General features: G+C 45.3%; 2 protein-coding genes across 2 annotated transcripts in view; one reads left to right on the top strand and one right to left on the bottom strand.

The window, feature by feature from the left end:
- Positions 1 to 22,394, bottom strand: part of TRIT1 (tRNA isopentenyltransferase 1) — a 51,363-nt gene extending 28,969 nt beyond the window's left edge. The window contains exon 1 of the mRNA XM_004591543.4: positions 22,221 to 22,394. Coding sequence (XP_004591600.2) covers positions 22,221 to 22,394 — 174 coding nt within the window. The remainder of the gene's footprint in view (positions 1 to 22,220) is intronic.
- PPIE (peptidylprolyl isomerase E) overlaps positions 1 to 26,174 on the top strand; it is a 174,378-nt gene that overhangs the window by 125,637 nt on the left and 22,567 nt on the right. The window lies entirely within an intron of this gene.

Consider the following 26,174-nt stretch of genomic DNA (forward strand, 5'->3'; position numbering starts at 1 on the left):
TGGAGAGTTAATCAGCAGATGGAAGACCTCTGTCTCTCCTCTATAAATCTTCCTTTCAAAAAATAAATCTTTTTTTAAAAAACACAAATTTTAACAAACAAAAAAGGCACAAATAGAATTCAGACAGAAAGGAAGCCTAGAACTAAGCTCAGCTTCTTACAAAAGTTGCCTACTATACTGATTTTAATATATAAAAATGCCAGGAAATACTACAAAAGTATTAATGATTTAAAGAAAGCAAAATCAGAACCAGCTTCGTGACCCAGCAGGCTAACTCACTACTCAAGATGCTGGCAGCCTGTATCTGAACACCAAATGGAGTCCCACTGTTCTGCTTCCAAGCCAGCTTCCTGCTAATTCAACTGGGAAAGCAATGGTGAAAGATGGCCCTCGCCCTTGAGCCTCCACCAGCAAAACTGAAGCAGGCACCCCAATATCGAATGTAGCCATCTGATGTGGGATATAGGAACCCCAAGCTGCACCTTAAACACTGATCATTAATTGAGCTGTCCAGTTACAAATTATACGTTTAGGTATGGATTAGTTTATTAGTTACAATCATACTGAATTCAGAGCCAGGCACTGTGGGACAGTGGGTTAAGCAACAAGGGAACCTGCCTCCTAGGTTTGTTCCTTTCCCCTAAAGTTATCTTCCCCTTTTTTATTTCATTTCCTTTTCATTTAAAAATAGATTTTGAAAGTCTCTACATTTGGGCCTTTATATATTACGCCTGCCTTGAAAATCACAACCTTGCGAGCTGGCACAGTGACACAGCAAGCTAATCCTCTGCGTGGTCGTTTCAGTATTCCATAAGGATGCCAGTTCATGTCCCAGCTGCTCCACTTCCAATACAGCTCTCTAGTTATGGCCTGGGAAAGCAGGGGAGGACGGCCCAATTGCAGAGAATCCTGCACTCATATGGGAAACCACGCTCCTGCTCTGGTTCCCAGCTTTAGATCAGCTCAGCTTTGTGTGGTCATTTTAGGAACATTTTAGGAACAAACCAGTGAACAGAAAATTTCTCTCTCCCTTTCTGTCCCTATCTCTCCTTCTCTCTGCAAATCTGCCTTTCCAATGAAAATAAAATCTTTCAAGCGAAAATAGGTATGGAAAAAAATGGAATTAAAAAAAATTCATTCTAAAAAAAAAAACGAACAGTATGACAAGAGGAGTGGTTTGGAATGTACAGGGTAGATTAGGTTTTGTAGTATTCCTCTGGCTGTCTCTCTTTAAGGGAAAGGGAACCGCAACCATTCGAAGCTAGGCTTTCCAAACTGCGATGGACATAGTATGTATGTGATTCACTCCTGCACAGCATCAATCTTAGACGTAAAAAAAGAAAAAAAATCGGACACATCTTTGCATCTGAATCAATACAGATCTGGAACAGAATGCACAATTGGCTTTTAAGCTAAAACACAAGAAACTACAATGTAGAGCCTGTACGGTGGCTGCCTAGAGGTCTAACTGCAAATACCCAAAGAAGATGGATGTGAAGAAACAGAAACGACACATGCAGTCAGTCACTGAGCTCTCTCTGAGGGCTCCTCTGGCCCTGTACCTGGAGGAGACAGGATCGGTTATGCTCTTTCTACTGCTCTCACTAGCAGAATTTTTAGCCTCATTTAGCTCAGATCTGTCTTCCTGCCTGAAAAAATGAATTCTTCCTGCAGTGGAATTCAATTCCAGAAACTGAAGAGAAGACAGCTACAACACACTGAAAACCCTTTCAAAGCTCTCAGGAGAAAGCATGCATCAGAAATATATCCACAGAGAATGCTTTGTAACTAACAAAGGTCTTGTTTGAGAAAACCAAGTTCATAATTAACTTTCATTCTGTGGCAATCTCTGTAGCCCATTTTGATGGTCTGAGTGGTATGTTATCTTAAGGCATTATTGACAGCGGAAGCGCTCCATCACTCATCTGGAGGTGTGTGTCTAGGTCAGGAGAGGCAGCAAGATATAAGGAAGCCAGCTTGGGTATTTTGGCTCTACCGCCAGATGTGGCCTTCTTTTGGCAGGTTAAGAGTATATGTATTTTTTTTTATTTTTAATTTTTAAAGATTTATTTACTATTTTATTGGAAAATCAGAGTTACAGAGAGAAGGAGAGACAGAGAGAGAGTTCTTCCATCCGCTGGTTCACTCCCCAAGTGGCTACAACAGCCAGAGCTAAGCTGATGCAAAGGCAGGAGCCAGGAGCTTCTTCTGAGTTTCCCATGCAGGTACCAAGGCTTTGAGCCATCTTCTACTGCTTTCCCAAGCCACAGATCAGGGAGCTGGATGGGAACTGGGGAAACTGGGACACGAACTGGTGCTCACATGGGAACCCAGAAGATGAAAGGCGGAGATTTAGCCAATAGGCTATCACGCCAGGGACCATATATATTTTTTTCTCGTCTCAAGTTTTCTCATCTGTAAATCAGAAAAAAATAGCACCTATACTCTTCATTAGCTTATTCTGAGGCTTAGGGTTAGCATATATAGAATGCTTACAACACAGGCATAGCAAGGTAAGCTTGGGATAGCCATGTCTCAGAGTGTGGGTTCAAATCTCAGCTGCTCCACATTAGATCCAGCTTCCTGCTAATCCACCTAAGAAGGGAATAGTGGACGTCTCAAAGGTTTGGTCCTGTCACTTAAGCTGAAGAACCGGATGGAGTTCTGGACTCCCGGTGTGGTTTGGCCTAAGCCCTCTAGGCATTTGAAGACTGAACCACTAGATGGAAAATCTCGATATCACTCCCCTATTTCAATTCCCCCCACCTCCTTCTTCCTCTCTCTCTGTAGTTCTTTCAAGTAGGAGAAAATAAACAAACATTTTTAAAATGTTTTAAAAGAGTTACAGGCAAGCACTGGATATTATCTATATTTAATTGGTAATGGAGAAACAAAAATGTCCTTGGTTCTTCAATTCTCTGGTGGGGTTTAAAGAACCATACAATACCAGAGCTGACAGAGGCTTTGTGTTTTTTTAAAGATTTATTTATTTTTACTACAAAGTCAGATATACAGAGAGGAGAGACAGAGACGAAGATCTTCCACCCGATGATTCACTCCCCAAGTGAGCCGCAACGGCCGGTGCAAGCCAATCCGAAGCCGGGAACCAGGAGCCTCTTCCAGGTCTCCCATGCGGGTGCAGGGTCCCAAAGCCTTGGGCCGTCCTCGACTGCTTTCCCAGGCCACAAGCAGGGATCTGGATGGGAAGTGGAGCTGCTGAGATTAGAACAGGCACCCATATAGGATCCCTGGTGCGTTCAAGGCGAGGACTTTAGCCGCTAGGCCACGCTGCCGGGCCCACAGAGGCTTTAAATACTGACTGAGACACTGCATGACCCACAAAGCCTAAAATTCTTGCTATCTAGCTCTTATAAAAATTCACTAACCCGGCTGAGTCACCTCTGAGTGCAGACACTGAAAGCCGCCGACCGATCCGGAGACCGACCCGCAGACGCAGTGGCCATGAGGACCAGTGGTGATTGGGACCCGCTGGCATCTGCTCACCCTGGTCACCAGGACCCTGAATCACCGGGACCCGCCAGCATCCGCCCACCCTGGTCGCCAAGCCCCGCCGGGACCTGCCCCAGCCGCAGCCTCCAGGTTCCAGCCGCCTGCACCCGCCGAGACCAGCAACGGACACAGCAGTCGCTGGGAGACACACCTGCGGCGAGAATTCCGACCAGAGGAAGAGGCAGACTGCAAGAACCTGAGGTTTGAGAGAGTTGGGTGGGGACAGTGGTGGGTTGGAGGCTTCGGGAGTTGGCCCCCCAGGGGCATGCACAAAGCCTGAACACAATTGGTGCTCCTCTCCCCGCCCCTCCCCCACCCCCAGACTCCTGCGTCTAGAGACACAGGGCGAGTGCCTTGAAATTGCCAAAACTGTGTCTGGGAGAAAGGCAAAAGGCACATTGGATATTCCCCCGTGCCTTTGCGGTCTGGCACTCAGCTGGGCGGTGCTATACCACAGGAACCCAAGCACGCCATCTGGGCTGGGCAGTCCCGTGCTAGCGCTGGGGCGGTCGGTCCCCTGCAAGCGCTGCGGTGGGCGGGCCTGCACAGGAGGCGCTTCCAGAGAACACCTGGAACACCCCACGCCCTATAGTCCAGTGCTCCGAGCCCTGTGATCCCGCGCACAGGGGGTGCGCACAGAGAGTGCCTTCACTCCCCCACGCCCTGTGGTAGCATACCTGTAGGGGACGAGCTGAGAGTGCGCTTTGAATCCACTGGGCCCTGGAAGTGGCGCCCTGAGGTCCAGTGTTCTGGAGACGCACCAAAAGTGCCTTGAAAATCCCCACACCCTGCTACTCCACACCTGCAGACTCCGATCTCTAGAGGATAGTGCTTGGAGACCCCTCAGCACACTGGTGCCTAGGTCTCTCAAAAAAGAAACACTAACACAATGGGAAGAAATACCAGAAAAGGTAATGATCCAGATGAGAGTGCCAACACCCTACCAATACAGGATCGAAAGCCAATGTCTATTTCGGAGATGCGAGATGAAGACATAGAAGATCTACCAGACAAGGAATTCAAAAAAATAATGTTAAAATATGTCAGAGACAATGAGAAGAATTGGGAGGACTTCAAGGAATTCAAGAACCACATAGCCTCAGAAATACAACAAATGAAAAGTAAAATCCTTGACTTAGAGCACAAAATTGAGAGCCTAACCAACAGAACAAATACAGCAGAAGAGAGGATCTCTGAAACAGAAGACACACAAAACGAACATACCCAGTTCATGAAACAGCTGGAGACAAGTCTGAACAAAGCCAGTAAGACCATACAAGAAATGAAAGACAACCTCAGAAAATCAAATATTAGGATTATTGGCCTTCCTGAAGGAGCGGAAAAAGAGTCAGGAATGCAAATGGTGCTCGACGAAATTATACAGGAAAACTTTCAAAACACTTGGAACATGAACCCAGCCCAAATCCAGGACGGTCAGAGGACTCCCAGCAGATATGACCCAAAGCGATCTTCACCCAGACATATGGTGCTCAAGTTCCACTCCAACGAAGACAAAGAAAGAATCCTAAGACAAGTACGAAGCAGAGAAAAGATCACATACCGGGGAAAACCAATCAGGATCACTGCTGACTTCTCTGAAGAGACTTTACAAGCAAGAAGAGAATGGACAAAGATCTTCCAAATCCTGAATCAGAACAACTGTCAACCAAGAATATTGTACCCAGCAAAGATCTCATTCGTATTTGAGAACGAAATCAAATACTTCCACAGCAAAGAGAAATTAGAAGAATATGCCAGCACAAAACCAGCTCTACAAAATCTCCTTAGAAATGCACTAAATCCAGAAAAAAAGGAGGTGAATCATAAGCAAAGATGGCAAACAGGAAGATCTTCCCACTAAAGTCCACACAAGGAAGGGCAATTACACAGATAGATATCAACACCCACAAACACAAGTATGGCAGGGCAAAATCACAACCTCTCAATTTTAACTCTTAACACAAATGGCCTGAACTCACCAATCAAAAGGCATAGATTAACAGAATGGATTATCAAACAGCACCCAACTATCTGTTGCCTACAAGAGACACATCTAACCAGAAGAGATTCGAAGAAGCTGAAAGTGAAAGGTTGGAAACAAATATTTCATGCCAATGGACGAGAAAAAAAGGCTGGGGTAGCTGTCTTAATTTCAGATGATGTGGACTTCAATCTGACACACATCAAAAAGGACAGGGAAGGACATTATATATTGGTGAAGGGACTGATCCATCAGGAAGTAATTACCATTGTGAACATATATGCACCAAATTCAAACGCACCTAGCTACGTGAAGCAATTACTCACGGACTTAAGGGGAGACATAGATATGCACACAATAATAGTGGGTGATCTTAACACCCCACTAACAACTATAGACAGATCAACAAAACAAAAACTCAACAAAGAAACAACAGAGCTCATACAAACAATAGAACAACTGGACTTGGTTGACATCTATAGAATTTTTTACCCTAAGGCCACAGATTATACATTTTTTTCAGCAGTGCATGGCACCTTCTCCAGGATCGACCACATGATAGGACACAAAGCAAACCTAAATAACTTCCAAAAGATAGGAATCATACCATGTACCCTCTCAGACCACCACGGAATGAAGCTGGAAATCAGCAATTCAAAATGTCCCAGGAAATACAGAAACTCTTGGAGGCTGAACAATATGCTATTAAACGAACAATGGATCAGAGAAGAAATTAAAGATGAGATCAAAAAATTTATGGAAACCAATGAAAACTCTGACACAACATTCCAAAATTTGTGGGACACTGCCAAAGCAGTGCTACGGGGTAAACTCATCGCAATTGGAGCTCATGTCAAGGCCCAAGAGAGGCGCCAAATACAGGAACTAAACACACACCTCCAGGAATTGGAAAAACAACAGCAGAAGAGCCCCACACACAATAGGAAACAAGAAATCATCAAAACAAGGGAGGAAATCAACCAGATAGAAATTAAAAAAACCATACACAAAATCAATGAATCAAAAAGCTGGTTTTTTGAGAAGATAAACAAGATAGACACCCCACTGGCCCGACTGACAAGGAAAAAACAAGAGAAGGCAAGAATTAACAGCATCAAAGATGAAAAAGGCAACATAACAACAGACACCGCATCCATTAAGGCCATAATTAGAAATTACTACAAAGCACTGTACTCCAACAAATCAGAAGATCACCAAGAAATGGAAAAGTTCTTAGACTTCTACCACCTACCAAAACTTAGCCCAGAGGCAACAAACGACCTGAACAAACCCATAACTGAAGTAGAGATTGAATCAGTGATTAAAGACCTCCCAACAAAGAAAAGCCCAGGCCCAGACGGCTTCACTCCAGAATTCTACAAAACATTCCGAACAGAACTGACCCCAATCCTCTACAAACTCTTCAAAACAATAGAAGAAGAGGCAACCCTTCCAAACTCATTCTACGAAGCCAACATTACCTTAATCCCAAAACCAGACAGAGAACTAACAGAGAAGGAAAACTACAGACCTATCTCTTTGATGAACATTGATGCTAAGATTCTCAACAAAATCCTAGCCAACAGAATTCAAAAACACATCAGACAGATCGTTCATCCAGATCAAGTAGGATTCATCCCTGGAATGCAGGGATGGTTCAACATTCGCAAATCCATAAATGTGATACACCACATCCAAAAACTGAAAAACAAGAATCACATGATAGTATCAATAGATGCAGAAAAAGCTTTCGACAAAATCCAACACCACTTCCTACTAAAAACCCTAACCAAGGTAGGCATAGATGGAAAAATCCACAACATAATTAAAGCCATATATGAAAAACCCAACGCCAGCATCATACTGAATGGAGAAAAACTGGAACCCTTCCCACTGAGATCTGGAACAAGACAGGGATGTCCACTTTCTCCACTACTATTCAACATAGTCCTAGAGGTACTCGCTGAGGCCATAAGACAAGAAAAAGAAATCAGAGGAATCCAAATGGGAAACGAAGAAGTTAAACTCTCACTATATGCAGATGATATGATTCTTTATGTAGAAGAGCCAAGAGACTCAATACAGAGACTGCTAGAACTTGTACGAGAGTTTGGTAGAGTGGCAGGGTACAAAATTAATGAACAAAAATCAACAGCCATAGTGTATGCGAACAGCCCCAAGATGGAAAAAGACTTAACCAGCAAGATACCATTCAAAATAACAGAGAAAAGTATGAAATATCTGGGAATAAATCTAACCAAAAATGTAGGAGACTTATTTGAAGAAAACTACAAACTACTTAAAAAAGAAATTGAACAAGACCTCAAAAGATGGAGTAACATCCCATGCTCCTGGATAGGTAAAATCAATATCATTAAAATGTCTATACTGCCAAAAGCAATATATACATTCAACGCAATCCCAATCAAATTGCCCAAAACATTCTTCATGGAACTGGAAACAATGATCCAAAGGTTCATCTGGAAGCACAAAAAACCACGGATAGCTAGAACCATCCTGAAGAACAGAAAGTTAGCAGGGGGAATCACAGTTCCGGACCTCTGGACATACTATAGGGCAGTGGTTATCAAAACAGCGTGGTACTGGCACAAAGATAGAGAGGAAGATCAATGGAGCAGAATAGAAACACCAGAAGGAAACCCACACAGATACAGCCAAATAATCTTTGACAAAAAGACAAACGACAATCCAGGCAAATGGGAAGGTCTGTTCAATAAATGCTGTTGGGACAACTGGTTGATAGCCTGCAGAAACAAAAAAATAGATCCACATCTCTCACCATACACTAAGATCAGATCTAAATGGATAACAGATCTAAACCTACATCCAGAAACCTTCAAACTTTTGGAAGAAAATGTTGGAAACACACTGGAACACTTAGGGGTAGGCCCTCACTTCCTAAAAAAGACTCCAAATGCAGTAGAAATCGAGACCAAAATAAACAATTGGGACCTCATCAAACTAAGAAGCTTCTGTACAGCTAGAGAAACAATCAACAAAGTAAAAAGGCAACCCACAGAATGGGAGAAGATCTTCGCACACGACATAGGTGATAGAGGGCTGATCTCCAGAATATACAAAGAGCTACAAAACAACCAAAATGTCAAAACAAACAAGCCACTCAAGAAATGGGCACGGGAAATGGGCAAACACTTCACAAAGGAACAAACCCAAATGGCAAATAAACATATGAAAAAATGCTCAAGTTCCCTGACAATAAGGGAAATCCAAATTAAAACATCAATGAGGTACCACCTAACACCAGTAAGACTGGCCCACATGAATAAAAGCACCAACAACACTTGTTGGCGAGGTTGCGGGGAAAAGGGAACCCTACTCCACTGCTGGTGGGGCTGCAGGTTGGTACAGCCTCTATGGAAATCAGTATGGAGAATATTCAAACAACTCAAATTCAACATACCGTATGATCCAGCAATAGCACTCCTAGGAATATATCCAGAACACTTGTTTTATGAGAAACCAACATGCACTCCTATGCTCATAGCAGCACAATCAGTAATTGCAAAAACATGGAAGCAACCAAAATGCCCATCAACAGAGGATTGGATAAGAAAGCTATGGTTCATCTACTCCATGGAATACTACTCAGCTATTAAAAAAAACAAAATGCAGTTCTTTGTGGCCAAATGGGCCAAACTGGAAACCATAATGCTAAGGGAAATGAGCCAATCCCAAAAGGTTAAATACCACATGTTTGCCTTAATTTAAGATGATATGATGTTATGTATAACATGTTATGTTATGTATGTTATATGTTGTGTATAAACTAAAATTGAAATGTCAATGAGGTGGTCACAGAAGGTGGTTAAGAACTCGCATTTACTTTTACCATATTGGTTACTCATTACTATGTCAATTAATTCCATAATGATGTAAATTTGTGCTGATGGTATGTTGGAGCTTTCAATTGACTGGGATGATGCTCTGCTGGCTCTGTCTTCAGACCAGAGAGGGTATACCTAAGAAGCCGTTGGACTTGACTGGACAATAAGATGCTGGACTCTATGTTTGGTATACGCTTGCAATGGGGGAATCTCAACTGAACTTGAGCTGTGGTTATGCAACAAGGTGGAGGAATCCACCATGGTGGGAGGGTTTGGGGAGGGGTGGGGAGAACCCAAGTATCTATGTAATTGTGTCACATAATACAATGTAATTACTGAAGTTAAATAATAAATATATATAAAAAAAAAAAAAAATTCACTAACCCTTGATTCAATCAAATGAGTTTCCCTTCCCAATATATCCAAAAAGGAAATGTAAGCTCAAAGAGTCAATAACATGCCTGGGGTTACATGAGCCAGAGACAATGCTAGACTTGCAAACTAGTTTTCCTGGTAAACATGTAAACAAAAAAGATGTTCTTTTCCTACTCTCTCTGCCACGCTGCATTTCAAATAAACAAATACATCTTTTAAAAATAAGTGGTGAGGGTCTGGTGCGATAGCATAGAAGCTTAAGTCCTCGCCTTGAATGTGCCAGGATCCCATTTGGGCACCAGTTCTAATCCTGGCAGCCCTGCTTCCCATCCTACTCCCTGCTTGTGGCCTGGCAGAGCAGTCAAGGATGGCCCAATGCCTTGGGAGACCTGAAGGAAGTTCATAGCTCCTGGCCTCAGATAGGCACCGTTCCAGTTGTTGCGGTCACTTGGAGACTGAATCATCGAATGGAGGATCTTCCTCTCTGTCTCGCCTCCTCTCTGTATATCTGACTTTGCAATAAAAATAAATCTTAAAAAAAAAAAAATGTAGTGAGATACCTGTAGGGTGGCTATTAGCAACAACAACAACAAAAACCAAGATCCAGTAATGTATAGTGGTACATTACTGAGAGAATGCAAAACAGCACAGCTACTACGGCAAAGTCTGGCAGCTCCTCAAAAAGTTAAATAGAAGTACTACAAGACTTGACAATTACATTACCCAAAATAAATGAAAAACAGGCACTCAAATACGACATTATTTACTATAGGCTAAAGATTTTAAAGCTCATCAACAAGTAAACAAAATTTAGCACATAAACACAGTGCGTAACATTCAACCATTACAAAGAATAATGTACCAATGCTACAACTACATAAAAAAAAATGTAATTGCTAGGTAAGTACAAATGTACTCAGTTGGTAAATTTATCACAGGATAACTACTGAAAATATTTTATAAGACATGCCAATAAGTTACTGTATTGTAAACAATGAGAATCAGATTTCGTGTTCTCAGTCAAAACAAGCAAGAAGGGAAGACCGAAATGAATCCTATGTTGCTGGATCTGAGGCAGATACTGGCAGAGGGCCTGGAACTGTGGCCCAGCTGCTTAAGACAGCACTTACGACACCAGTGTCAGAGTACCAGAGTTGCCCAGCTTCTGATCCAGCTTCCTGCTAGACCTGGGAAGGCAGCAGAGAGTGATCCAAGGGCAGAGGCCCTTGCCATCCACATAGGAGACCCCGATGGAGTTCAGGCTGCTAGCATTAGCCTGGTCCAGGAATGAGGCACCAGCAGATGGAAGAATATCTTTCTTTCAAATAAATAAATTCTTAAAAAGAAAGGAAGGGGGCTTGGCAGCGTGGCCTAGTGGATAAGGTGCTCGCCTTGATCCCATGTGGCCGCTGGTTCTAATCCCGGCAGCTCTACTTCCTCTCTATCTCTCCTCCTCTCAGTGTATCTGACTTTGTAATAAAAATAAAATAAATCTTTAAAAAAAAAAAAAAAAGAAAGGAAGGAAGGAAGCAAGGAAAGACCAGAACGAAACATCTGCATAACCTTCAAGATCTCCCTTAAAATACTGGTTTAATTGTTAAGTGCTTTTAGCATAAGTCTGCCAAATCTTTGACATCTCTCCCTCCAGGAGGTGGAGCTTCGTCCTCCCACTTGGTGTGGGTCAAATTGGCAACTCACTTCTAACAGAGAAGACTGGAGGCGGGTGGGTTTGGTACAGTGGTTAAGACACAGCTTGGGATACCTACAACCTATATCAGAATACCTGGTTTGCTCAAGTCCTGGCTCTGCTTCCGATTCCAACTGCCTGCTAACATACACCCTGGGAAGTAGTGGATGCTTGCTCAAAGACTTGAGTCCTTGTCACCCACAGGGGAGACCTAGACTGAATTCTCAGCTCCCAGTTTCAGCCTGGCCCAGTCCTAACTATTACAGGCATCTGGGAAATTAACCTGCAAATATGAAATCTTTCTAAGACTCTGTGTATGTCTCTACCTTTCAAATGGGAGAGGAAAAAAAAAAAAAAGAAAGAAATCCACATTGAACCCCAAGCTATACAAAACTATTATCGCCAATTAGAAAATAACTGAAAAACAAATGACAGGATCTGTCATATCAGGGAAGCGAACAGGAAAAGAGTATGGAAAGGGAAACAACATGATTTTACTACAAAGAAACCTGGCAGCCAGACGCAAATTTAACCACACAATCCTAAACATCACTAGTAATAAGCCATGTTGACATCCTAACCTTACTGAAGCAATAACGAGACTTCACTTCTGTGACTTTCCCAAAATCAATGCCATCCATCTAATCATGAGAAACTGTAATTGAGGGACATTCTAAAGCAGAACTGACCAGTCCTCTTAAATTAAATAAATAAATAAACCACCAGCAGCAAGGAGTGGGGAGGTGCAGCAGGCTTTTGACACCGTGGTTAACACACTATCCATGACACTTGCATCCTTTGTGGGAGTGCTTGAGTTTGAGTCCCAGTTCTGTTTCCAATTCCAGTTTCTTGCTACTGAACAAAACTGGGAAAGAGAAGGTGGTGGTCCAGATGCTTGGGTTCCTGCCACCCACACAGAAGACCTAAAGTGGGTTCCTAGCTCCTGGCTTTGGCCTGGCCTAGCCTAAGCTGCTCGTGGATGGAAGATCTGCCTCTCAGTCTTTCAAATAATACTAAATATAATAATAAGATTGGAAAAGAGTGTGGACACATGATGACTAAATGTAATATGAGATCCTAAGTTAGATCCTGAAGCAAAAAGAGTACAACAGTGGAAAAACTAATGAAATTCAAGTCTATGCTTTAGTTAACGATGTTAGCTTAGGCACTGTAAAGCTAAGAGTTAAGCCATGACTTGGGACAGCTGCATCCTTTATTGGAGTGCCAGTTCTAGTCCCAGCTACTCCTAAATTCCACTTCTGTTAATGCATCCTGGGAAGCAGCAGCTGAAAGCTCATGTACTTGGATCCCTGCCATCCATGCGGGAAAGCCAGAAAGAGTTCTAAGCTCTTTTGCTTTTAGCCTGGTCCATCCCTGGCTGGTGTGGGCATTTGGAAAATGAACCAGCAGACAGAAGAACTTTCTTTGTCCCTGCACCTTTCAAGTAGATAAAAATAAATAAATACATTTCTTAAATATGGCCTGTGATATCAGAATCCCATATGGGTGTTGGTTCCTGTCCTAGTTGCTTCACTTCCAACCCAGCTCCATACTAATGCTAAAACAGAAGATGGTTCAAGTGTTTGGGTCCCTGCCTCCCATTTGTGAAATCCTTCACTTCGGCCTGGCCCAGCCTTTAAGATCTCTCTCCCTCTTATTGTAACTCTTTCTAAATAAACAAGGGCCCTGCACAATGGCTCAATTGGCTACCTCCCAACACAAGCACCAGCATCCCATATTGGTGCTGGTTTATGTCCCAGTTGCTCCACTTCCCATGCAGCTCCCTACTTATGACCTGAGAAAAGCAGCAGAGAATGTCCTAAAGCCTTGGGACTCTGCACCTGCGTGTGAAACCCAGGAGAAGCTTCCTGCTCCTGGACTCAGATAGGCTCAGCTGTGGCCTATGCAGCCATTTGGAGAGTGAACAAGTGGCTGCAAGCTGTTTCTCTCTGTCTTTCCTTTCTGTAAACCTGAGGAAAGGAGGAAGGAAGGAAGGAAGGAAAAAAAGGCACACGACATCAAAGAAACAATGAGAAGGTCTAACAGTTGTCTATTTGGAATCCTTCTCACCAACCTCCCCTTCAAAAGAAATAAATGAGAGGCAAAAAAGAGATAATGGCTAGGGCCCGGCATGATAGCCTAGTGGCAAAAGTCCTGGCCTTACACACACCAGTATCCCATATGGGTGCCAGTTCTAATCCTGGCTGCTCCACTTTCCTTCCAGCTTCCTGCTAGTGGCCTGGGAAAGCAGTTGAGGACGGCCCAATGCTTTGGGTTCCTGCACCCGTGTGGGGGACCCAGAAGAGGCTCTGGGCTCCTGGCTTCAGATCGGCTCAGCTACAGCCATTGTGGCCACTTGGGGAGTGAATCAGCAGACAGAAGATCTTCCTCTCTGCCTCTCCTCCTCTCTGTATACCTGACTTTCTAACAAAAATAAATAAATCTTAAAAAAAAAAAAGTCAGGTATACAGAGAGGAGGAGAGATAGAGAAGATCTTCCGTCCGATGAATCGCTCACTTGGTGCTATGGCGATCCGAAGCCAGGAGCCAGGAACTTCTCCAGGTCTCCCACGAGGGTGCAGGAACCCAAAGCCTTGGGCCCCAGTCCTCGACTGCCTTCCCAGGCCACAAGCAGGGAGCTGGATGGGAAGTGGAGCTGCCGGGATTAGAACTGGCGCCCATATGGGATCCCAGTGCGTTCAAGGCAAGGACTTTAGTCACTAGGCCACATGCCAGGCCCTATATCTGACTTTCTAATAAAAAAATAAATAAATAAAATAAAAGCTAAAAAATGGACACATAAGCATAAATACATACACAAATGTCTAGGAATATGTACACCAAGATGTCAAAAAGGTTATTCCTGGATATGAAGTCTATATGTTGTTATTCTATACTTTTCAGTGCTAGTGGAATTTTTTCAGTAAGCAAATATCATTTTTCCCAAATACAAAAAGGCTTTTTTCATTGATTCTTATTAGCTAATGTTCTCAATTCACCAACCACTGATTCCATTTTGAAAGTGCGCTAAGTGGGCCCGGCGCAGTGGCCTAGCGGCTAAAGTCCTCACCTTGAAAGTCCCGGGATCCCATATGGGTGCCGGTTCTAATCCCGGCAGTCCCACTTCCCATCCAGCTCCCTGCTTGTGGCCTGGGAAAGCAGTCGAGGACGGCCCAAAGCTTTGGGACCCTGGACCCGCGTGGGAGACCCGGAAGAGGTTCCAGTTTCCCGGCATCAGATTGGCGCAGCACCGGCCCGTTGCGGCTCACTTGGGGAGTGAATCATCGGACGGAAGATCTTCCTCTCTGTCTCTCCTCCTCTCTGTATATCCGGCTTCCCAAAAATAATAAAATCTTTAAAAAAAAAGAAAGTGCGCTAAGTTATCTCTTCTTTCCAGGCACGAGTCAACTGAATTCTAGCCCCTCTCACCCAGGTTAAGGAAAGAGAATCCCATTGTCTGCCTCTCTAGCCTATTTGCCCCCACCCATTAGTTATTCCATGAATAGACTTACTATCACTTCCTTGTTTAAAACGCCAAAGTTTGTTCCCATTGTCTATATTTTTGGTTTCACCTCCTACAACTATCCGTCAGGACTCCATATGCTAGAGTTGCAAAAGCATACACACTATACCCTTTCTTGACTTTGCTCATGCTGTTCTGTCACAAATATTCTTTCCTCTTCTCTGCCTGATAAAATATACAGTGTTACAGAGGGAAAAAACGAATGGATAAACATAAGGAGGTCAATGGGAAAGCAGAGAACAACATACAGATACAGGATCTAAAACAAGCAACTTTGGGGGCAGCTCACCCATTGGGGGACCCACATCCCATGACAGAGGCCTAGTTCATGTCTAACCTGTCCTGCTTCAGATCCAGCTTCCTGCTGATGCACCAGGAAAGCAGCAGAAGACCACCCAAATGCTTGGGTCCCAGGGTGAAATTCTGGGCTCCTGGCTCCAGCCTGGCCCAGCCCAGACTATTGGGAGCATGTGAGAAGTGAACCAGCACATGTAAGATCCCCCTTTTCTGTCTCTGTCTCACTCTGCATTATGTGTCATCCCTTCTCTCAGTCATTCTGCCTTTCATATACATACAGATAGACATGTCTTTAAAAATAAAAATAGGGCCCGGCGGCGTGGCCTAGCGGCTAAAGTCCTCGCCTTGAAAGCCCCGTGATCCCATATGGGCGCCGGTTTTAATCCCGGCAGCTCCACTTCCCATCCAGCTCCCTGCTTGTGGCCTGGGAAAGCAGTCGAGGACGGCCCAAAGCCTTGGGACCCTGCACCCGCCTGGGAGACCTGGAAGAGTTCCTGGTTCCTGGCTTCGGATTGGTGCAGCACCAGCTGTTGCAGTCACTTGGGGAGTGAATCATCGGATGGAAGATCTTTCTCTCTGTCTCTCCTCTCTGTATATCTGACTTTGCAATACAAATAAATCTTAAAAAAAAAAAAAAAAAAAAAAAAAGAATTGTGCCTAAGTATGTTTTGTTATAAACTACATCCTCCTCCTGCACAGCCCACTAATAAGCCTTGGAATCCCAGCTGCCACAATGAGGATGGAATGATGAGGCTTCCATTCAGAAGCAGGTCCCAAAAGAAGCAAGGAAACAAAAAAAAGATTCTGCTCTGAATCAAAGGTATCTGAAAAATCCAACCCACAACCTTGAAACTATAGCCAATTCCATTGAATAACACTCAAGTGTGTGTATGAATCCCATGTACCCAAGTCCCATTTATCCTTCCAACACACACCAGCATTTCTTGCTGAAGGGGAGCTGCCTCTATACTCTGCCTGGGGCCCTGAAGCATCATGGCAGTGTCTCCCACTCAGAGCTGAGTCCGCAGGCCTCCACCTTCCCAGTGGGCCAGTCACCATTTCTCCTTTCAAGTTCTCCCCTTAGCTGCAAAAAAAAATGGTCATGCATGCGTGACCTTAACAAATAAACAAGGGAGCCAACGGAAAACAAGACGAATTTACAATGGAGGAGCACCTAAGGACCTGAATGTCACACAGTTTTATGAATCAGAAACAGATTTCCTTTCATCAGGCTTGTCCATTTAAATATCACCTCTGCCAGCTATGTCAAAGAGCCCCCAGCACAGGCCTGGTCTCTAACACCTTACCAGTTTCATGCCCTAGTAAGCCTCTGGGACCCACCACCCCACCTCTCCTTTCACACACCCATCTCAGCATCGCAGGTCTCCTGCAGCACTATCAGGCAGACCATTCTTTCGAACAAAACACTGTTCCTAAATTATGCCCCAAAGCAGAAAAAACAACAGAGTTCCACACCTAGTAGATGACACATAACCAGCTTACTAGTCTGCCAAAAAATCAATTGCTTCTCTGGTAGGTTTAGGCAAACACTACACTTGTGGGTCTGACTGCTGCTTCTCCACAATACTTTGTAAGATTCACGGCGTTAGGGACACTTCCCTCTGTACACCCAGCTTTGTGTTTATTTCCTCCCAGCATATTGTTGTGGTCTGTACTTGCAGGTCGTCATTGCCCACGTATGACCAGTGCCTTCAAGACTCTCAGAAAAATGTCTCATCCAGCCACTGAGGGCCACACATTGCACTTTGAATGTACCTGCCAAGAGAAGGCCGGAGCTGAAAGGAAGACCTCCGGTATCATCTTCCTGAAATGTAGCAGACTCCACAACTGAGCTGGAAGAGCCAGATCCAATTCCCAGGTGTGAGTGTCAGCGGTGTGATCGCTGGTCTGCTCTGTAATCTTTCCGCACCCCAGTTTTTCCATCTTGGAAAACAGGGGTTGTGTTACCTGTCCCTCTTGGAACTGAGACTCTCATTACTGAAGGAGAATATTGATGTTTCTACAATTTGTGAAAGAACTGGGGTTCAGAAAACTCAGAAAGTGAAGCAAAAAGGTTTCTCATGCTGGTCAGGAGAAATCGGCAGGAAAGGCCAGAGTTTTGGAGCAAGGAAGGAAGTGATCCGTCAGCCTGGAGGTCTGACCTCCCTCCCACCAGTCACCAGGAGCCCAAGGCCACCTGGTGAGAAGTGTGGTGGCTCTGGAGGTACTTTACAGCATAGCAGGCTCCAAGGAGGAAAAAACATGCTGCACATGCCACATTTAACCACCACACGGCAGTTAGCTCAACACTTACAACCACTTAACATTCAATGTTTACAAAACCACAGCAGGGCCCGGCACAACAGCGTAGTGGTTAAGGTCCTCGCCTTGCTGGGATCCCATATGGGCGCCAATTCTAATCCCGGCGGCCCCACTTCCCATCCAGCTCCCTGCTTGTGGTGGGGAAAGCAGCCGAGAACGGCCCAAAGCCTTGGGACTCTGCACCTGTATGCGAGAGCCGAACAGCTCCTGGCTCTTGGTGTCGGATAGGCTCAGCTCGAGCCATTGCGGTCACTTGGGGAGTGAACCATCAGACAGAAGATGTTCCTCTCTGTCTCTCCTCCTCTCTGTATATCTGCCTTTCCAATAAAAATAAATAAATCTTAAAAAAAAAAAAAAAAAAAAACCAGCACTCTCTCTCAAAAGGAAGTGCTCTGCAGGGCTTCTTCTAGTATCAACCCACAATTAAGGCAGGACAAAGGGTGACAAAAGTACGAGGTGCAAGGCAATTTATAATTTCAGGCAGATGCTTTACAATTTTTTTAAGACATTGATCTAAGGCCCAGTGTGGTGGTTCTACAGCTAAATCTTCACCTTGCTTGGGTGTGAACAGCTCTAGCAGTTGGGATTTTTGGGGAGTGTATCAACAAATGGAAGATCTTTCTCTCTGCTTCTCTCTGTTTCTATCAATAAAAATAAAATAAACCTTACCAATAAAAATAAATAAACCTTAAAAAAAATTTTATTGGAAACTTACATATACAGAGAGGAGGAAAGACAGAGAGGAAGATCTTCTGTCTGCTGCTTCACTCCCCAAGTGGCTGCAACAGCCAGAGCTGAGCTGATCCGAAGCCAGGAGCCCAGAGTCTCTTCTCAGTCTCCCACACGGATGCAGGTCCCAAGGCATTGGGCCATCCTCCACTGCTTTCCCAGGCAACAAGCAGGGAGCAGGATAGGAAGCAGGGCTGCCGGAATTAGAACTGGCAACTATATGGGATCCGGCATGTGCAAGTCGAGGACTTTAATCGCTACGCCATCACAGCAGGCCCCAATAAAATTTTTTAAAAAGTAAATATTTAAGATAAAACATAAAATAAAAAATTCAAAAACACTGCCTTTGAAATAAAAATATTAAAAGAAAGAAAGAAGGAAGGAAGAAGCCAAGAGGTTAGCATTGTGACACAGTGCGTAAACCTGCCACCTGTGAAAATGGTATATGTCACATGATTGAACCAGTTGGAAGATTTTTTTTTCCCTGTATCTGTCACCCTGCATTCCAAATAAATTTTTAAAAGATTTACCTATTTTTATTTGAAAGGCATGGTGGCAGAGAGAGAAGAAAAAACAAAAAGAAATATCTTCCATCTGCTTTTCACTCTCCCAAAAGCCACAGCAGCCAAACTGGGCTGGCCCGAGGTCAGGTGCTCCCTCCAGGTCTGTCACTTGGGTGCAGAAGCCCAAGGACTTAAGCCATCCTCTGATGCCTTCCCAGGCCACTAGCAGGAAGCTGGATCACAAATGGAATGGCCAGGATCCAAACTAGTGCTCCTATGGTATGCAGGTGTCACAGGCCTCAACAGTAACCCCAGGAAATAGTTCTGAGAATGGAGTAACTATTACAGAGCTATACACAGGCCTCATTGCAGAACCCACTAACTTACTTGTTTACTGAAGATTGTTTGAGAAATGAACAAAATGAAGTTGTTGAGGACACTTTCTGGACAGGGCCTATGGATGATGTGTGTGGAGTCAAAAAAAGGTCCCAATAATGGGAACTTATGCAAAGATCTGGGAATGGGCATGGCAGTTATGAGCTCATGCTCAGAGCCCACACAGAGTACCCACATGTGATACCCACCTACAGATCCTGACTCCAGCTTCCTGCTAATGCAGACTCCAGGAGGCAGCAGCAACCACTGCAAGCAGGAACAGCTTGCCGCCCCTCCACCACCCCCATCTGAGACAGGGGACTAAGCTGCTAATTCCCACCTCCCATCTGCCTGGCCCAAGCATAACCTAGCCCCAGCCACGGACAAGCACCTGGGGAATGAAGTCACGGGTAGGAGCTCTTTGTCTAACTTACTCAAATAATTTCTTTCCCAACCGTGTAGCAACGAAACCAACAACTTCTCCTAAGTATCAAAACCACTCAAGAAATAGTGTGGGAACACTCTTCCCCACTTCGGGGTCTCTAGGGTGTTATTCATGAACATCCCCCAACCCTGGGTGCTGATGCAATTTGACAGCAAGGAATGGCTCTCTCCCCCTCCTCCCCTGCAGACACAGGAGGGGAAAAAGAAAGGACTGAAACATATGTCCCACCCACCTTCCTCCATACCTGATCCTCCCTACCCTAATCAGAGGCTCACATGGGCATGTATCACACTCAACTATGTAAATTAGGAAGCTGGTGTGGCTGATACTCTTCCTACTTGAAACAAAGGTATGAGGAGGTCAGGCTGAAGTCCTTATCTCAGAAAATATTTAGCTGTGGGGCCAGCTCCAAGACAAAGTAAGTTAAGCCCCTGCCTCAGCACCGGGATCTCATATGGGTGCTGTTTGGAGCCCTGGCAGTTCCACTTTATATTCTTTCTCTTTTTATTTTTGTTTAAAGATTCATTTATTTTTATTACAAAGTCAGATATACAGAGAGGAGGAGAGACAAACAGGAAGACCCTCCATCCGACGATTCACTCCCCAAGTGACCACAACAGCCGGCGCCGTGCTGATCCAAAGCCAGGAGCCAGGAACCTCCTCCAGGTCTCCCACAAGGGTGCAGGGTCCCAAGGCTTTGGGCCGCCCTCAACTGCTTTCCCAGGCCACAAGCAGGGAGCTGGATGGGAAGTGGAGCTGCTGGGATTAGAACTGGCGCCCATATGGGATCCCAGCGCTTTCAAGAAGAGGACTTCAGCCGCTAGGCCACTGTGCTGGGCCCAATATTCTTTCTCTTTTTAAAGATTTGGTTGTTTTTTTTTCTTTTTTTTTTCTTTTTTTTTTTTTATTACAAAGTCAGATATACAGAGAGGAGGAGAGACAGACAGGAAGATCTTCCATCCGATGATTCACTCCCCAAGTGACTGCAATGGCCGGTGCTGCGCCCATCCAAAGCCAGGAACCAGGAACCTCTTCCAGGTCTCCCACACGGGTCCAGGGTCCCAAGGCCTTGGGCCATCCTCGACTGCTTTCCCAGGCCACAAGCAGGGAGCTGGATGGGAAGTGGAGCTGCCAGCATTAGAACTGCTGCCCATTTGGGATTCTGGAGCGTTCAAGGCGAGGACTTTAGCCGCTAGGCCACGCCGCTGGGCCCAATATTCTTTCTGTTTTTAAAGATTTGTTTATTTTTATTTAAAAGGGATATTTACAGAAAGAAGGAAATACAGAAAGGTCTTCTATCCTTTGGTTGACTCCCCAAGTGATCGTCAGGACACGATCTGGCATCCATATGGGATCCCAGCACACGCAAGGTAAGGATTTAGCCACTGAGCCATCATACCAGGTCTAGCAGTTCTACTACTGATCCTGCTCCTTGCTAATGTACCTGTCAAAGCAGCAGAACACAGTCCAAGTCCTTGAGCCTGCACTCTTGAGGCTCCTGGCTCCTGACTTTGGATTGGCTCAGCTACAGCTACAAACCAATGATGCAGCCATGTGGTAGTGAACTAGCAAATGGAAGATCCTTCTGTCCATTTCTAGGAACTCTGCCTTTCAAGCTGACATAGGCAGATGCTCTAATCTCCTCCAAGTCAACTACTGAGGGCAGAAACTGCCTGGGGCTGCGGGGTAGTGTGAGGTAGTGTGGGAACAAGTCTGCCCCTTTTGCTGCTGACACCCCAACAGGTGCCAGCTGGCCTTAGCGCAGGACAATTTATATCAAACATTTCATTTATGTCGTTTGGGAATTGTAATTCTCCTCAACACACAGCTTTTGCAGTTCCTTCATCAGAAATTTACCCAAATGTCACTCACTGTCCACAAACATTCCCAAATGTCGGGAGTACTATACCCCTTCTGGGCCTTCCAGCTCAAAGGGGACAAAGGCCTCTTAACTCACAGCAGCCAGCAAAATTAAAAAAAAGTCCACTTCAGCAAGCATTTATGTCGGCAACTGGCCACCCCACTTTTCATTCCAACATTTGTGATCTCTTATTAAATTAAATATCACACCCCCCACAATAGGTATTTTCCCCACTCTGTAAATAGATAAAACAACGTCCAGACGACATGATTCATCTAAAGCATGTGGTCAGGGGTAGATTCCAGACTGGACTCCGGGTCTCCTGACTGTCCACCTTGGAACATTATTCCCCCAGAAGACACTTAAATGTAATATCTAATTCGTCCCGGCCTTTCTGGGTTAGAGGCAGGACTACATACAGCAAACCTCTGGAGTCACTGTCATTCAAAAGTTACCTGTTGGGAGCCTATATGTCAACCTTGGCGTAAAAAGTCACTCCACCTCCCTAACGCCCCAATGCCCTTCCATTTGTAAATGGACAGAATCACAGTAGCTCCCAAACAGTAGTCATGAGAAGTTCGTGAGATGCTGACGCCGAGCTGAGTACAGGTTCGCTCCCCTACCCTCTCTAATCCCCACAGGCTTCGCAGATCACCCACGACCGCCACGCGACAGGGAGGCCACCGACCAGAGGCCTGCACGCGGCCCCCGGGCTCCCCAGGCCTGAGGCCAGCCGCATCGCCATACCTGCATGGAGTCGGCGCTGACGATCTCGCCCCCGAGCCGCTGGCCTAGCTGCAACGCCAGGGTAGATTTGCCAGTGCCAGTGGCCCCGAGAATCACCACCAGAGGCAACCTCCGTGGCAGGCCCCGGAGCCCTGGACCCCTGGGCAGCGCTCGTGCAGCCGTAGCCGCTGCCATCTTGAAAGTCTCTGCGCTTGCGCCGGAGCAGCTGTCCCCATGGCAACCCCGGTGCGTATGCGTAGAGGTGGAGCCCGGGTGGGGCGGGGACTAAAGTGCAAAGGGAGGCTGCCGACAAACAGCTAGTGCATGGCGGCTTAGGAGGTTCCGCATTGCCCCGCTGTTCACGATCTAGTAGTGCCAGAACCTCGACTCCCTGCTGCCTTGAAAGGGGAATGATAGCCCCATCTAAAATAGATCTGTCCCTACTCGTTCTTTCACAGCATCCAACTATTTTTCTTCATAGCACCAATTACAATGCAAAATTATGTATTAGCCTCTTGTAGATGGTCTAACTTCTACTCCGGGCTGTTAGTTCCATAAATGCAAAGGTCAAATTCTCCCTAGATCATGACTATTTCCAATGCTTAGCACATTACCTGGTACCGACTAAATGATTAAAATGTTTAAAATGGCTTCCCTATCACTCCTGGAGCCAAGGAGTTTGGGGTGTGGCATTCAGATCTGCTGGGTTCGCAGGCAAGGGCGTTGACTGCTCTATTTTCACTCCGCGGTGCAGCCGGCCTAGAACTAGCATTGTGGCGCATTAGGTCACGCCACTGTTTGTGGTACCAGCATCCCATATCTGAGAGCCCATACGAGTCCCAGCTGTAGCTCCCTGTTACCACACCTGGGAAAGCAGCTGCAGATGACCCAAGTGCTTAGGCTCCTGACCACGGCATCAGGACCTGGGATGCAGTTCCTATCTCCTGGTTTCTGCCTGATCCAGCATGGACCATTTGGCGAGTGAAGCACAGGAGGGAAGAACTCTCTCTCTTTCTCTCTAGCTCTGCCTTTCAAATAAGAAATTGTTGTAAGAAGGAAAAAGAAATTAATGAACCAAAAGAAAGAAAACAGAGTAAGTCTTCAGAATCAGATACATCTGGGTTCAGAGTTTAGCTCTGAGATTTACCAGCTGGGTCACTTCTGTTAACAGCACCTCCGCCTCAGGGCTCTTGTTTGTAATGTGTACTTTTTTCATCGACTTGAGAGGTGGAGTGACAGAAAGAGAAAAAGAGTTTTTCATGCCACTGTTCACTCCCCAAATGCTCACAATGACCAGGTGTGGGCCAGACTAAAACCAGTGTCCCTGGACTCCCATGTGGGTGACGGGAACGCGGCATATCCGCTGCTGCATCCCAGGAGGAATTAGCAGGAAGCTGGATGAAAAGCAATGTCTCTGGGATGCACCAACATGAGATGCTTAACTTGCAGCACATTAACCTCTGCCCCAACCTCAGAGTGGTTTTATTTTTAAGGTCTATGTATTTATTTAAAAGACAGACTTTTAAATAAGAGAGAGAAGTTCTTGCCTTGCCCATGCCAGGATCCTATATGGGCACTGTTTTGTGTCCCAGCAGCCCTGCTTCACATCCAGCTCCCTGCTTGTGACCTGGGAAGACAGTCAAGGATGGTCCAAAGCCTTGGGACCCTGCACCCATGTGGAAGACCCAGAAGAGGCTCCAGGTTCCTGGCTTCTAATTGGTGCAGTTCTGGTCATTGCGGCCGCTTGGGGAGTGAATCAACAGAAGAAAGATCTTCTCTTTGTCACTCTTCCTTTCTGTATATCTGTCTTTCCAATAAAAATAAAATTAATCTTTAAAGAAAATATTTAAAGAGAGAGAGAGATGGTTCCATTCTTTGGTTCACTTCCCTCCCCCATGGCCACACAGCCAGGGCTGGGCCAGGCAAAGTCAGCATCCAGGAGTTTCTTCTGGGCTTCCTTCATGGGCTCAGGGACCATCGCCCACTGCTATTGCAGACACATCAGCAATGAGCTGGATCCCTGCATCTGAAGTAGAGCAGCCAGGACCGAATTGATGCCCGTAAGCCACAATGCCACCACAGGAGTTCTTATCTTTAAAATCATCTCCCAGACTGCTATAAGGAAAAAATGAAATGCGGTCTGAAAGCTGCCTGCCTGACATGCACAACGCCCTGACATGCACACACCAGCATTTGTTGAATACTTTGTTTTATTATAATGGTGGCATCCCATCTGCCTTGGTGAAGAGGTAAGAGCAATAGCCTAAGGGCAGAGAAATTTTCAGTGATGCGTAAAAGTGCTTAAGTATCTGTTGAGCTAACTCCCTGTTAGTCAATTGAAGAGTTCTAATTGCTTTCTTCCTGAGGTTGGCTGTGTGTAGTTCTGGGGTCAGACGAGGGTCTCTAGAAGGGCATGCTGGGAATGACTGCCAATATGAATACATTTTTCTCAGCCACCTGAATTATCATTGGGATAGTGGCCCCTGTTGGGAGAACACCAGACCCCAGTTCTGGGTCCCTTGTATCTCCTTTTCTCAATGCAGCCTCCTTTGATCAAATGCCCTGTTCTCTCCCATTTGCAGTACCTGCCTGGGACCAGGTTTAAAACGAAGATGTGTGGCTACATATTGGCAGATGCATTCACATGATGGTTGTTAGCTGTAGAGTCTTTGCCTGGAGACTTTCAGAGGGTACAGTTGCCATGACAACCAGCAGAAAGATGGCAGAGCAGAGACACGATGCAAATAAAGCCAGGGAGGGGGGTTGATTTCATGATGACAATCTGACTATGACAGAGTGGGCTCACTCACAGATGGGCTAGCCCTGTCCGAGTCGTGAGCAGGTGACTGTTACAGACAGGGAGGAAAAAAGGAGTTGGGGCGGGAGAGAAGTTGGAATTTACCACTGGGAGACCAGAAGAGGAAGAGACTGGTTACCAAGGCAACTGGGAAGAAAGGAATGAAAAAATGGGGCTTCACCACAGCAGCAGAAAATTGCTTCTAGCCAAGCAACACAGGACTGTTGCTATGGAAACAAAGAGAACAGGGATCCTATAGACCATGGGGAGAATTATCACTGAAATGCTGAGCAGGAAAGACTCCTAAATCAGAACGGAGCCTGTGGTCCAAACCAAAGGAGAAGTGAGAAAAACGCAGCGCCATTTCCATCTATTGTAATTCAGCCAATCTCCTTCCAAAAGAGAATGGAGAAAGGCTTTTTTTTAAAAAAATGCTTTTTAAATTTTTTATGTATTTTGTTGTTCTTGTTTTATTTTATTCAAAAGGTAAAGAGACATAGCGAGACAAAGAGACAGAGTTAGATATCTCCTACCTACTGCTTCACTCTCCAAATGCCCTCAATAGCTAGGGCTGGGCCAGGCTGGAGACAGGATCCAGGAACTCAGTCAGGAGCTCCACAGAGGGACAAGGACCTGCTGCCTGCCAAGGTGAGCATTGTTAGCAGCAAGCTGGAATCAGAAGTGGACACAAACCTAAGCACCGAAGAAATGGAAGGCAGCACCAGCGTGGTAGCCTAGTGTCTAAAGTCCTCGCCTTGCACATGCCAGGATCCCATATGGGCACCGGTTCTAATCCCGGCAACCCCATTTCCCATCCAGCTCCCTGCTTGTGGACTGGGAAAGCAATGAAAGATGGCCCAAAGCCTTGGGACCCTGCACCTGCGTGAAGACCAGGAAGAAGCTCCTGGCCCCTGGCTTTGGATTGGCTCAGCTCTGGCCATTGTGATCACTTGGGGAGTGAATCATTGGAAGGAAGATCTTCCTCTCTGTCTCTCTTCCTCTCCGTAATAAAAATTTGCAATAAAAATAAATAAATCTTTTAAAAAGAAAGAGAGAGAGAGGAAGGAAGAAAGGAAAGGAAAAGAAAGGGAAGCTCTTAAGTGTAGTCTTTAAAAATATTTATGTATGTATGTATGTATTATTGGAAAGGTAGATTTACAGAGAAAAGGAGAAATAGC

Source organism: Ochotona princeps, chromosome 2 (genome assembly GCF_030435755.1).
Source record: "Ochotona princeps isolate mOchPri1 chromosome 2, mOchPri1.hap1, whole genome shotgun sequence".
Lineage (NCBI taxonomy): Eukaryota > Metazoa > Chordata > Mammalia > Lagomorpha > Ochotonidae > Ochotona > Ochotona princeps.